This window comes from Bubalus bubalis, chromosome 1, assembly GCF_019923935.1.
Source record: "Bubalus bubalis isolate 160015118507 breed Murrah chromosome 1, NDDB_SH_1, whole genome shotgun sequence".
In the NCBI taxonomy this organism is placed as follows: domain Eukaryota; kingdom Metazoa; phylum Chordata; class Mammalia; order Artiodactyla; family Bovidae; genus Bubalus; species Bubalus bubalis.
In genome coordinates, this window is record NC_059157.1 from 42,422,975 (window position 1) to 42,436,067 (window position 13,093).

Here is a 13,093-nt window from a genome sequence, read left to right on the forward strand (position 1 = left end):
ATTAAAAGATGATTACTCCTTGGAAGAAAAGCTGTGATAAATCTAGACAGCATATTAAAAAGCAGAGACATCACTTTACCAACAAAGGTCTGTATAGTTAAGGTTATGGTTTTTCCAGTAGTCATGTATGGATGTGAGGGTTGGACCCTAAAGAAGGCTGAGCATTGAAGAATTGATGCTTTCAAATTGTGGTGCCAGAAAAGACTCCTAAAAGTTCCCTTGGACTGCAAGGAGATCCAACCAGTCCATCCTAAAGGAAATCAACCCTGAAGATTCAGTGGAAGGACTGATGCTGAAGCTGAAGTGCCAATCCTTTGGCCACCTGATGCAAATAGCTGACTCATTGGAAAAGACCTTGATGCTGGGAAAGATTGAGGGCAGGAGGAGAAGGGGACAACAGAGGATGAGATGGTTGGATGGCATCACTGACTCAATGGACATGAGTTTTAGCAAACTTCAGGAGATGGTGGAGGACAGGGAAGCTTGGCATGCTGCACTCCATGGGGTCACAAGGTGCTGAGCATGACTGAGTGACTGAACAACAACCAGCAGCCCACTCCCTACCCTGGCAGCCCACTCTCACTCTGGCCTTCATCCTGCTGGTTTTGTCTTCAACCAAGTTCTTCCCTAGATTATCAAATGCTTCCTTCTTCTGTCTCAAGTCTTTCTTCATAGGCCACCTCCTGAGTCAGGCCTCACCCCCGACCCCGTTTATTCTGCCCCAAGCCTGTTTTTCTTTATTTCTGCATTTTCTTCCTTGGCATGTGTCATCTTCCAACATTGTGTATAATCAGTCATTCATATTATATTCTCTCTTCTTCATTTGGAATGTGCACTCTGCCAGAGCAGAGATTTTTGTCTATTTTGCTCATAAATAACAGGTACTCGGTAACTATTTTTTTAATAAATTAATGTTAAATGCTATGTTAATGTTACCTTTTTCATAATAAAATGAGTCAATGTAACTTTAAGATGTGAAAACTTCAGCCTGTTAAAATGTTCTAGAACTCTTTTCAATAATTTATATTTTGCTGTCTTTTACCTAGATCTCAGTTTGCATATTCAAAGAAATTATCTGTTTCCTTAAAATAACATGCTGAGTGAGCATGATGAGAAATATCACTTTTTCTACAAATGAGCTAATTCTTTTCTGAGTGTTATTTATGGAACAGCTTTTACATGATTCAGGACATTCATGTGACAGTGGACCCTTGAAGAGCACAGGGGTCAAGGGTCCAGAGGACCTGGAGACTGGCTCAGGGCTGAACCTGGTCCCTTGCCCTTCCCCCCAGCTCCCCTGTTCCAGTTTGATTCCTTGTTGGTTCAGCTCTTGCATTCTCAGGAAACCAGATAGGACTTAAGATAGAAAAGAAAAGATAAATATCCACTCTTCAATCGTTTGCAAAATTAAGTTTTATAAAGTTTATTCAAATTTTAAATTATTGATATCTTGCTGTTTCTCTTTTTATTGTTTTTTATTTTTATAATTAATTATAAAATTTTAAAAATTAAAATTTAAAAAACATTTTAAAATTTTAATGTTATAATGTTGTGTTGGGTCCTGCCACACAGCAACATAAATCAGCCACAATTATACATACACCCTGTTCCTCCCTAGCCTCCCCTCTCCCACCCCATCTCTCCAGGTTATCACAGAGTGTCAGATGGGGGTCCCTGTGCAATACAGCAACTTCTCACCCCGTGTAAGATGGGTATCTTATGCCTGATAGTGTACATATGCTGATGCTACTTTCTCCAGTCATCCCTCTGTCTCCCTCCCCACCGTGCCCACAAGTCCATTCTCTATGTCTGCGTCTCCATTCCTTCCCTGCAAATAGGTTCATCAATACCATTTTTCTGGATTCTGTATAAATATATACACATTAATATACTATATTTGTTTTTCTTTTTCTGACTTACTTCACTCTGTAGACTCATCCACCTCACCAGAGCTGACTCAAATTTTATGGCAGAGTTGTGCATATGTACTGCATCTTCTTTATCCATTCATCTGTTGATGGACCCTTGTGTATTGTACATAGTGATGCTATGAAAATCTATTCATAGTATCAACAGCTAATGTCTTGGGTATTTAATACATAGGGGACCCTGTAAATTGTGTTCTATGAAGCCACTTGTTATAAACAGCTACCCTAAGAGATGGCTTTTATCATGTGTTCAGTTTTAAGATAAGACAGATGTGCAGGAAGGAGGACGAGCTACTTGCCAAAGACCACAGAGTCAGAAACAGGTCAGCATCTGAACTCATCACTTTTTGGCATCAAGGTCTGAGCACTGGAACCTCCACAGGACACTGATTCCTAAACATGTCGACTTCCTCCCTCAAGTGATTATGTACAACTTTATTTTCTTTCTTTCAAAAATGAGACTGAGACATATTGTACAAGACATGTGTTGTAGTTAAGGATTTAAATTCAATGAAGTGCTACTGAGAATGCTGGCAGCTCTGCTGCTGCTGCTGCTGAGTCGCTTCAGTCGCGTCCGACTCTGTGCGACCCCGTAGACGGCAGCCCCCCAGGCTCCCCCGTCCCTGGGATTCTCCAGGCAAGAACCCTGGAGTGGGGTGCCATTGCCTTCTCCAAAGCATGAAAGTGAAAAGTGAAAGTGAAGTCGCTCAGTCGTGCCCAACTCTTAGCAACCCCATGGACTGCAGCCTACCAGGCTCCTCCGTCCATGGGATTTTCCAGGCAAGAGTACTGGAGTGGGGCGCCATTGCCTTCTCCGGCTGGCACCTCTAGAGGATTGGAATCAGTAAGATACAGAGATGTAGGTAGAGATGGAGAAATTTATTATAAGAAGTTGACTCACATGATTACAGAGGCTGTGAAGCCTTCAGATCTGTGGTCAGCCAGCTGGAGACCCAGGGGACCCAAGGGTGTGAACTCCAGTCCAGAGGCCAGCAGCCTCAAGACTCAGAAGGAGCTGATGATGCTTCTGTTCAAGACTGAGGATAGGAAGGAAGCTGATGTCCCAGTGTGAAAGCCACCGGGCAAGATGTGTTCCATCTTGCTTACAAGACGCTCAGCCTTTTCGACCTCCTCAGGCCTCCGACCTGTTGGAAGAGGCCCTCCCCCATCAGGGAAGGGCCACCTGCTCTACTCAGTCCACCTGTTCCAGAGTCACCTCACCCAAAAGCATCCTCACAGATGCACTCAGAATAAAGTCAGGTCAAAGGGCTGTGCATCCTGTGACACAGTCAAGCAGACGCACAGGCCTCACCATCACAGGAGGGTTCCGCTTCAGCTGGTATAGCCTTCTCTGTGGTGTCTCTCCAGGTTTTGTACTACTTGGGTCTTTGTATATGAACTCACACATTGCAGGCAAAATAAAGTTTTGGTTTTGTTTTGTTTTTTTCCTGGAGATGACCTTAAATATTCTTTTATTCCTTGTGCAAATTAAATGCCACTTTAAAAGTATTTTATTGTAGCAATCATTGTGAAACTTTAATACTAAAATTATATTTCTTATTATTTAAGCCCTCTGTGGAGGATACATCCATGGAAAGAGTGGAACAGTTCTTTCTCCTGGGTTTCCAGATTTTTACCCAAACTCTCTAAACTGTACATGGACCATTGAGGTGTCTCATGGAAAGGGTAAGAATATTACAGATTTCAAAAATATAAAATAATTAACTAGATGTCAACATGGGAACAAAAAATATTGATTTGTGAACAAGTAAGATAACTAATTTGCTCATATATGTTTCAATTACTAAGTGATTTTTAATAAGATTCTAGGAAAAAAATCTAAATTATTGGTACATTCAAGCAAAAGTTGATTCCTTATTTTATTCTCTATTGATCAGATAACTTGAACAACTTTTTGCTTGTGAACATAAGCTTGAAAATCAGGTTCAATGCTAAAGAAAAGAGGCATGCATTATACAACATGTGAATAACACTTAAATAAAAGGAGTAAATAATTATCTAACTTTTCATTTCCATGATAAATCTAAGCCTCATTCTTGTACTTGCCATGTGTTCTAAGTCTGATGAGTATTATTACACATAATGAGTAATTGTATGTTACAGAGAACTTGGCTTTGAAGGAAATTGAAAAAGAAAAAAAGAATAAGCAAGTTATGAGTGACCAGGGTTTTGTAATCATAAAAATAAATATTTTAGTTAAAAAGATCTCTTCATGGTTAATTATATTCATTATGTATAGGAATTCAGACATAATGCTTTGTGAGTATAGCTACTAGGGGATCATATGCCCAAAGGGCCGCATGAAACTAGGTTTTCACAACTCTCTTCCCTCACTTGTGCAAGTTTCTATATTAAACCTCCAAACCTGGTGTTTCTAAAGGACTTGTTTACTATCAATTGGAAAGTGGTCTGGTCCTTGTCTCCTTAGTCACAAATGCTTGCCCTGAGAGGCTGTGCACAGTTCACTGAACCCTGCTGCTGAGTTTAGTTATGTGTTTATGTTGGAACCTGCATCCGTAGCTCTCTGTATATCCCTGTGTCTAATCTGTATCTGTATCTATACCTACATACACCGAAACATTGGGTTTTGCTGTTTATTCCTTCTTCTCTCTTTTATTCCTAAAGCCATCCTCTTTCTACCCATTCTCTGTACTTTTCTTTCAAACTTCATAATTCAGATTGCATTTCAAGATTATATTTTGATTCAAGACTTTGATGCCCAGGAAGAATTCTTTCTGCAGTTATTGATTCTATCAATATCCCCTTACTCCCCTCTCTGCCCTTTCTCTCTCTGTCTCTCTCTCTCTCCATCTGCCTCTCCCTCTCACCGACTCCACCTCTGTCTCCATCTCTGTCTCTCTCTCTCTGTCTCTGTCTCTGACTCTCTGTCACCCTCTCCCATTCTCTCTCTCTCTCTGTCTCCCTCTCACCGTCTCCATTTCTCTCTCTGTCTCTGTCTCTCTCGCTGTCTCTCTCTCCCTCTCACCATCTCTGTCTCTGTCTCTCTCTCTGTCTCTCTCTCCCTCTCACCATCTCTGTCTCTGTCTCTCTCCACCTCTTGCTGTCTCTCTCTCTCTCACTGACTCCATCTCTGTCTCTCTCTGTCTCTCTCTCTCTGGCTCTGTGTCTCTGTCTCTCTCTGTCTCTGTGTCTCTATCTCTCTCTCTGTCTGTCTCTCTGTCTCTCTATGTGTCTCTCTGTCTCTCTCTGTCTCTCTGTCTGTCTCTGTCTCTCTTTCTCTGTCTCTCTGTGTGTGTGTCTCTCTCTCTGTCTCCCCCTCACCGACTCCATCTCTGTCTCTCAGGAGTCCAGATGATCTTCCACACCTTTCATCTGGAGAGTTCCCACGACTACCTGCTGATCACCGAGGACGGGAGCTTCTCGGAGCCGGTGGCCAGGCTCACGGGCTCGGTGCTGCCTCACACCATCAAGGCGGGTTTGTTTGGAAACTTCACAGCCCAGCTTCGGTTTATATCAGACTTTTCCATTTCCTATGAGGGCTTCAACATCACGTTTTCAGGTATGTCGGGATCTTATCTTCCCGGGCAGTAATTGTAGCATTGTGTGAGCACGCACACGTGTGTGTGTGTGTGTGTGTGTGTGTGTGTGTTTACAGGTAAACAGCGGACCAGTGGGAAGATCTAGTTGGTGTGGAGGAGGAGGTGAGACCAACGAGCAGTTGCCTGGCAGCCCCAAGACATTGTTTGCTGCACACCAACTATAAATTCTCATCCCCCCAAATTTGCTAATATCACTGCCGTCTCAGCCTCTTGCCATCACTGCTACCAGAACCTCTGAGGACACTGTCCTTACTGGGGAATGTGCTCAGAATTCACTGTGGTCTCATTGTTTTGGGTCCTGCCTTCCAGGAGACCCAGTACTTGTGAAGAGAGCCACCTTTAGGAGGAAAAAAATGTGACCATGCACAATCGAGGATGAGCTTCTTGTTGACCCTAATGCCATCATGAAAGCAAGAAAACCATACTCCAAAATTAAGAAACATTTTCACCTTTATTATAAAACATAGATAATACTTTATGAGAGGTTTATGTAGAGGTTTATGTCATTTCAGCCATTGTCTGTATGTGTTAGATTGCTAAGAACAGTATTAATATATTTCTTACAGGTGAGAAAAACCAGTACAGACAGTTCACTGGTCAAACACGTGGGGAATAATTTTAATCATGTAAGCAAACAGTGTTCCACAAGCATCAGGGTCAGATGTCCCGCTGGGTCTCAGATGCACCCCAGCCGGCAGAGGCAATCACTGCTCTGAGACGACTGGCTGGTGTAAACAACTATATTAATTTCCATTTGTGTATCTGATGCTTTGGCAAATAAAGTTGTTTCCTACATCACGTTTCATTGCCCAGAGCTAAAGTAGTTTTAATAAGGTGGTGTCTGAGTCCTGTAATTACAAGTAGTTTCTTCTATTTTTATTGTTTCAGTTAATTCCCTAATAACTTGTGATGCAACTCATCAGATTCTCTGCTAAAATATCTGAATATTTATGTTATCTCCTGTTCTGAGGCTAAAAGTCTTTGTAGAAGTATTTCCTCGTTCCTCCTTCACATCAAAACAGTTCCAGTCCAGTATCTTACACATAGTAGGAATTAGTTAAGTTGTCAATAAACACTTACTAAATATCACATGATCATTAAAATATATAAAATGAAATACTGTCTTTTTTAGCTTTATTGAAGTATGATTTTCAAATTGAAATGTTATTTAAAAAAAAGACTTCTTAGGGATTTTAAGATTCTCTGAATCATTTTATACTCTCTGTAATTATGACCAATTGTCATTTATCTTAATCTGACTATGTTGATTTTTCCTGTTATTTCACTGAATTAATGGAGCTTTCCAGACAGGCTCAGACTACTTGGTATCATCGAAATTTGCCACAATCAATGGTAATCATGAAATTGGCCGCTTTCTATATCAAAGACTTAAATCTTCCTAACACTAATACCTAAATCTGTCTCTCTGTGTGTTCTCCCGTGGTGGATCTCAATTAGAATTACTGTGAGACTATCACTCCACTCTCTTCCTCCTTTCATCGTGATCCAAAATGAATTTAAGCAGAATACTCCAAAGACAGAAATTGGCAGTGGCGCCAGTCTGTGGATCTGCGCTGTAGATGTTTCTCAGGCATCTGTGTAACCTCTATCCGTTCTGCACCATCTCTTTCTTAGTTCCATCACTCCCCACACACAGCTGCAAGTGACACAGCTACCGGGAGCCTCTTGACTCCAGGAGTCAGAGGGCAGGTGTAAAGTTGGCTGCCTCCTTCCATAAACTTCCTCAACAAAAAAGCAAGGGGACAACAGGAACAGCAACACACATGTTCCTGTGTCTTTGTAGCTATTTCGGGCAGTTTTAAAGTATTTTTAAATTTTAAGACCAAAGTGGCAACACTTTTTGAGCGTGTGTAACAATTCATGTGCGCACAACCCATAGAACGCAGTCTCTAAGACTTGCACAAGGAGTCACGTTTGTCTATACTATATCACACATGCACACTCAGACAGTCAGGCTAAGAACAAAATACACTGAAACCGGGCTGTGAACGATTGCCAGTGACACTAACACAATGGAGTTTATTTTTTATGCCCAAAGAAGTAACAACTTTATTGTGCAAATGAAGCATTTGCCTATCTGAGGATTTTTCAGATATTTGTACCAAATCGGTATGCTCTTATATCTGGATTTTTTTTTTTTTTCCCTTGTTGGTCTGGTTTGTTTCTGTCCTTTTTAGAAAGGTTATTGAAGTGACTTCTTAGGAGGCTCAGTGGGTAAAGAATCTGTCTGCCAATGCAGGAGACACAAGAGACCTGAGTTTGATCCCTGAGTTGTAAAGATCCCCCTGGAGAAGGGAATGTCTATCCGCTCCAGTATTCTTGCCTGGAGAATCCCATCGACAGGAGAGCTTGGTGGGCTACAGTCCATGGGGTCACAAAGAGCAGACACACCTCAGGGCTCCTGCACACACAGACATTAAAGGAGCATTTGTGTCTCCCAGTCAGTGTCCCTGCAGATAATGAGGGGGTATTGGGAGAGAAGAACTCAGTACTCCAGAATGTTTAGGTCAGGCTGTCCACCTTCCCAGATCCATCTGCTCTACCTTGAGCGTCCATTTCTGACCATTCTCTGTGTCCACTTACTATTCCCACCTCCCTTCACCACACCTCCTATGATTCTGCCTTCTGAATACCAGCTTTCTGTGAGTTCACATAATTTCCTGGTCATCCTCTTCAAAAGATGAGAATCTGGGCAGCTCAGTGCCTTTACAGATGTGGTTTCCTCTTCATTCAAAGCCTTTCTTCATCCCTCACCAGGCAAACTCCTCCCTCCAGAGGTCCAGTACTGTCTGTTCTTCTTCCTAGGAAGTCTACCATTCTGTTTTGGTATGACAAATAAATATTTATTGGGTTGAATTAAATGATATTACTTTTCCCCTTTCTGGGCCATATTAAAAATAAGTCAAATTAATGATCATATTTCCAGAGTGACGAGAGTAGTTTGAATATGTCAGAGATCCAGAATAGAGTTTCTACCTAAATGAAAAACAGGACAAAGACAATGTGGCAAGCATGGCACTCACATGTTGACCAGTCAATTGGGTGAGGCAAGGGAAAAATGGGGAAAGAGATTTCTTCTTATGAGGTCAGGACACCAGTGATAAAACTTGTGGGTGATGGGAGTAGAAAACGTGGATTTAAATTGAGAAATACTGGGGGAATGATAGTTGAATTTACTATGTTTATTGAGAATACAGAATCCACAGTTAAGAGAGCTGGAAATGGGGAAGGGGAGGCAATTGTTTTCAGAAGAACCAGCACACTTTCCCACCACCTTAGGAGAACCTGCCTTTGGTCTTCCCTTCATCTCAATAACGCTCATTCTTCACCTGTCACTTTAACTTCTTTGAAACTCTTTCTGTCATTCAAATCCCTGATGGTGGTCACTATTTGATCCTATCTGACTAAGCACTGGGCATTAGACACTGAAGAAAAAGGCAAGAAGGAGAAAAATGGTCTGAAGGATGGACCTTGAGACCAATGACACTGAAGATGCAACTGTACTGTTATAATTGAGGCTTGAAAGAATCAACACCACAGAATGAGACAAATATACAGTGTTATTAGCACTGGTATTTTGTACATTTAATCCCCCAATGCAGCAAAACACCAGACATTAATCTTTTCTTTTCCCTTGATTACTAAATTAGCACCTTCTTCCTGAGTAATTTGCAGAAATTTCCAGCAGTTTCCAGAACATTTTCTATTGCATTTCAATAAAACATGGCTTAAAATTGAAACATAGGCAGGTTACAGTTTTGCTGTTCCATACTGAGGTGTATTTTAGGAGTGGAATTGGATATGATAAATTTTCCACCAGCAAAACCCTGTGATGTTGCTTTTAGTTTCTGCTCCACGGGGTCTTGTTTATCCAAATCACCTTTAAGAAGAGGACAGTAACTGTCTTCAGCAATTAGATGTGTCACTAGAATAAGTCCATACTGTTAAAGTGACAGTTCTAAATGGATCAGGTTATTATAATGTTATACATCTATTTTTTAAAACATTTATTTATTTGCCCACACTGGGTCTAGTTGCAGCATGCAAACTCTAGTTGCAGCGTGTGAAGTCTAATTCCCTGGCCAGGGATTGAGCCTGGGCGCCCTGCTTTGGGAGCACAACGTCTCAGCCACTGGACCACCAGGGACGTCCCTACATCTTCTTTTTTAAATACTTTAAGTAAGTAAGTAAGTGAAGTCACTCAGTCGTGTCCGAATCTTTGTGACCCCATGGACTGCAGCCTACCAGGCTCCTCCGTCCATGGGATTCTCCAGTCAAGAATACTGGAATGGGTTGCCATTTCCTTCTCCAGGGGATCTTCCTGACCCAGGGATTGAACCCAGGTCTCCCACATTGCAGGCAGACGCTTTAACCTCTGAGCCGCCACCAGGGAAGCCCTTTTAAATACTATAAGTTATTCCATTTGTCATGTGAAAACCTCTAGTACAAAGAACAACAATCCATGTGACAGTCACAGCAGAATCTGGGGGAAAAAAAAATATGTCTAGTGGTTTACTTTTTAAAAAATAATAGCAGCTTTGGATTCTTGCCTAGTGATGTTTGAGTGTTTACAGAGGTTCCCACATATGCTCTGTCCCTTTCTGTCTCAGAGTACGACCTTGAGCCGTGTGATGACCCTGGCGTCCCTGCCTTCAGCAGAAGAATCGGCTTTCACTTCGGAGTCGGGGACGCACTGACCTTCTCCTGCTTCCCGGGTTACCGCTTAGAAGGTGCTACCAAGCTCACGTGCCTGGGTGGGGGCCGCCGTGTGTGGAGTGCACCTCTGCCAAGGTGTGTGGGTAGGTGGTCACACGCTTTCATTTCATTCATCCAGGGGACAGGGCGTGGTGCAGTCAGCGTGCAGGGCCCCTGGGCCAGGGAGGGGTGAGGGCCACCCTCTGGGACGGACAGAGGCTCCACTTCCCAGGGCAGGGGGACGGGACCCCCTCTGGGCTGTGGTTATCTCAGTGACAAAGCCAGCCCCTTTCAGCTCTAAAACCTCGAGACTGAATGGGGGTAAAACTGAAGCCTGTGTCAAGTGTAGTAATGAGGAAGAATATATATATAAACATGTACACTGTGTGCCTGGGACAAAAGAAAAAGAAAAAGCTAGAAAGCAGGCTGTATTACCACAACCTCTGACAATTCTGTTGCTTAAAAGCAGTGAGACTCTGCTGGTGACATTTTAAAGTGCTGGTTTTGTTGTTTCTTTACACTCTGATTAGAGGATTGTGCATACTCCTGCAAACTGGGCGTGTTAGCAATTGTAATGCTGGATTAGCTTTCTCCCTGTGTTGTCGAGGAATTCAAGTGGTCATTCTGTAGAGCTGTGTGAATCTTTATCTAGGTATTTGGAACAAGGCACTGTGCTGAGACTGTGGAATCAGGATGCCCATTCCGTGGGGTGTATTTGTTGTTAACCTGATCCTGTGCTGCTGTGAGGAGTTCATCAGAGAATCGATCTGGTGCTCAGAGTTTAAACACGAAAGCTTGGCTGAAGGTCTGGCTAGTCTAGTCATTAGCTCCAGGGGCAGTGTCTTCTGCCTGCCCTCTGCAGTGCTGCTCAGCATGAGAAGGGCTTTCAGTCTGTCCTGCAGAGCTACCAAGCATGGCTAATGTCACAGCATTATGGCATCTGTCTAGTTAGGACCCTCAGACCCCTTAACTGTGAACCTTCTGAGTTCTTGAGGAGCCCCTGGTACCCTCCACACGCCTCTTAACAGCTGATACACTAGAGCCTGGTGGGCAAGTTGTGAAACTGAAATTTCATAACCCATAAAAATGATGATTTGTTAACTTAGTAGACCATACTTTTTCCAAAGCACAGAATCTCTTTAATAATTTAGAAATATTATGTGATTCAAAAGTCAATACTGTCTTTTTGAGTTTCAATGTGACATAGACAGTAGGGTAGTAAGGACTTTAATACAAAAAATTAGACAAATGAACATGAAGTGTATCATCTCTGCTTCCTGCCGGGGTGCATATCTGACCTTTGTACGATCTGACTTTCTCCTAAAACAGTAGTTCTCACTTTTTTTTTTAGTTGTGGATTTTATTTGAGAATTGGATGCCAATTTTGAGCATGGCCTAAAGGAAAAAGGAATACTTTCTAAGAAAATTATTTTCTAGATGATCCTAGATGTTCTAAGAGTTGCCTAGAATCCATTTACCACAAATTAGAAATTACTGAACAAGATGGTTAAAATCTGGAGAAAAAACTCCCAACCCAATGAAGTTGAAGATGTATTCCCCATATGTAACATTGTCTATCAATTATAATATTCTATTTGCCTTTATTCTATTTTATCTAGATTCATTCTTCTTATCTGGGGTTTTGCATCATTGCCTTAAGTGTAAAATGAGGAGCAACTGGGGTAACTCTTTGCATGTGTCAAATCCATTCTACAGAAGGGAACACTAAGAGCCTAAGACCTTTGCCCACCAGCACAATTAGCAAGATTCCAACACTAGGCCTTTCACCCCAGCACTGAGACAGCACAGTGGCTTGGGCTGAGGCTGTTCTATATTTTTCCTCTTGTGTTTCACCAGCTGCTCCCCCAAAATTTCCTTCCAGCCCATCTGGCCACAAGAGACCTTTGAATAGCCGTGTTATTGTTCAGTCGATAACTCATGCCCTACTCTTGTGACTGCATGAAACACTACTGCATACCAGGCCTCCCTGTCCTTCACTATCTCCTGGCGTTTGCTCAAAATCACATTCATTGAGTCAATGATGCCATCCAACCATCTCATCCTCCGTCACCCCCTTCTTCTCCAGCCCTCAATCTTTCCCAGCATCAGGGTCTTTTCCAATGATCCAGCTCTTTGCATCAGGTTGGCAAAGTTTTGCAGCTTTAGCTTCAGCATCGGTTCAATTCAGTTCAGTCGCTCAGTCGTGTCCGACTGTTTGTGACCCCATGGACTGTAGCACGCCAGGCCTCCCTGTCCATCACCAACTCCTGGAGTTTACTCAAACTCATGCCCATTGAGTCAGTGATGCCATCCAACCATCTCATCCTCTGTCATCCCCTTCTCCTCCCATCTTCAATCTTTCCCAGCATCAAGGTCTTCTCCAATGAGGCAGTTCTTTGCATCAGGTGACCAAAGTATTGGAGTTTCAGCTTCAACATCATTCCTTCCAATGAACCTTCAGGATTGATTTCCTTTAGGATTGACTGGTCTGATCTTGCTGTCCAAAGGGACTCTCAAGAATCTTCTCCAGCACCACAGTTTGAAAGCATCAGTTCTTTGGCACTTACCCTTCTTTATGGTTCAACTCTCATATCCATACATGATTACTGGAAAAAACATAGCTTGGACTATGCAAACTTCTGTCAGCAAAGTGATGTCTCTGGTTTTTAATACACTGTCTAGTTTTGGCACAGCTTTTCTTCCAAGGAGTAAGCATCTTTTAATTTCATGGCTTCAGTCATCGTTTACAGTGATATTGGAGCCCAAGAAAATAAAGTCTGTCACTGTTTCTACCTTTTCCCCATATATTTGCCATGAAGTGATGGGACCAGATGCCATGATCTTAGTTTTTTGAATGTTGAGTTTTAA

At 42.3% G+C, this 13,093-nt stretch overlaps 1 protein-coding gene across 3 annotated transcripts in view; it reads left to right on the plus strand.

The window, feature by feature from the left end:
• CSMD1 (CUB and Sushi multiple domains 1) overlaps positions 1–13,093 on the plus strand; it is a 2,066,326-nt gene that overhangs the window by 1,695,823 nt on the left and 357,410 nt on the right. For all 3 annotated transcript variants that reach the window (XM_025272930.3, XM_044938991.2, XM_044938996.2), the window contains 3 exons: positions 3,498–3,614; positions 5,254–5,469; positions 10,141–10,329. In XM_025272930.3, coding sequence (XP_025128715.3) covers positions 3,498–3,614; positions 5,254–5,469; positions 10,141–10,329 — 522 coding nt within the window. The remainder of the gene's footprint in view (positions 1–3,497; positions 3,615–5,253; positions 5,470–10,140; positions 10,330–13,093) is intronic.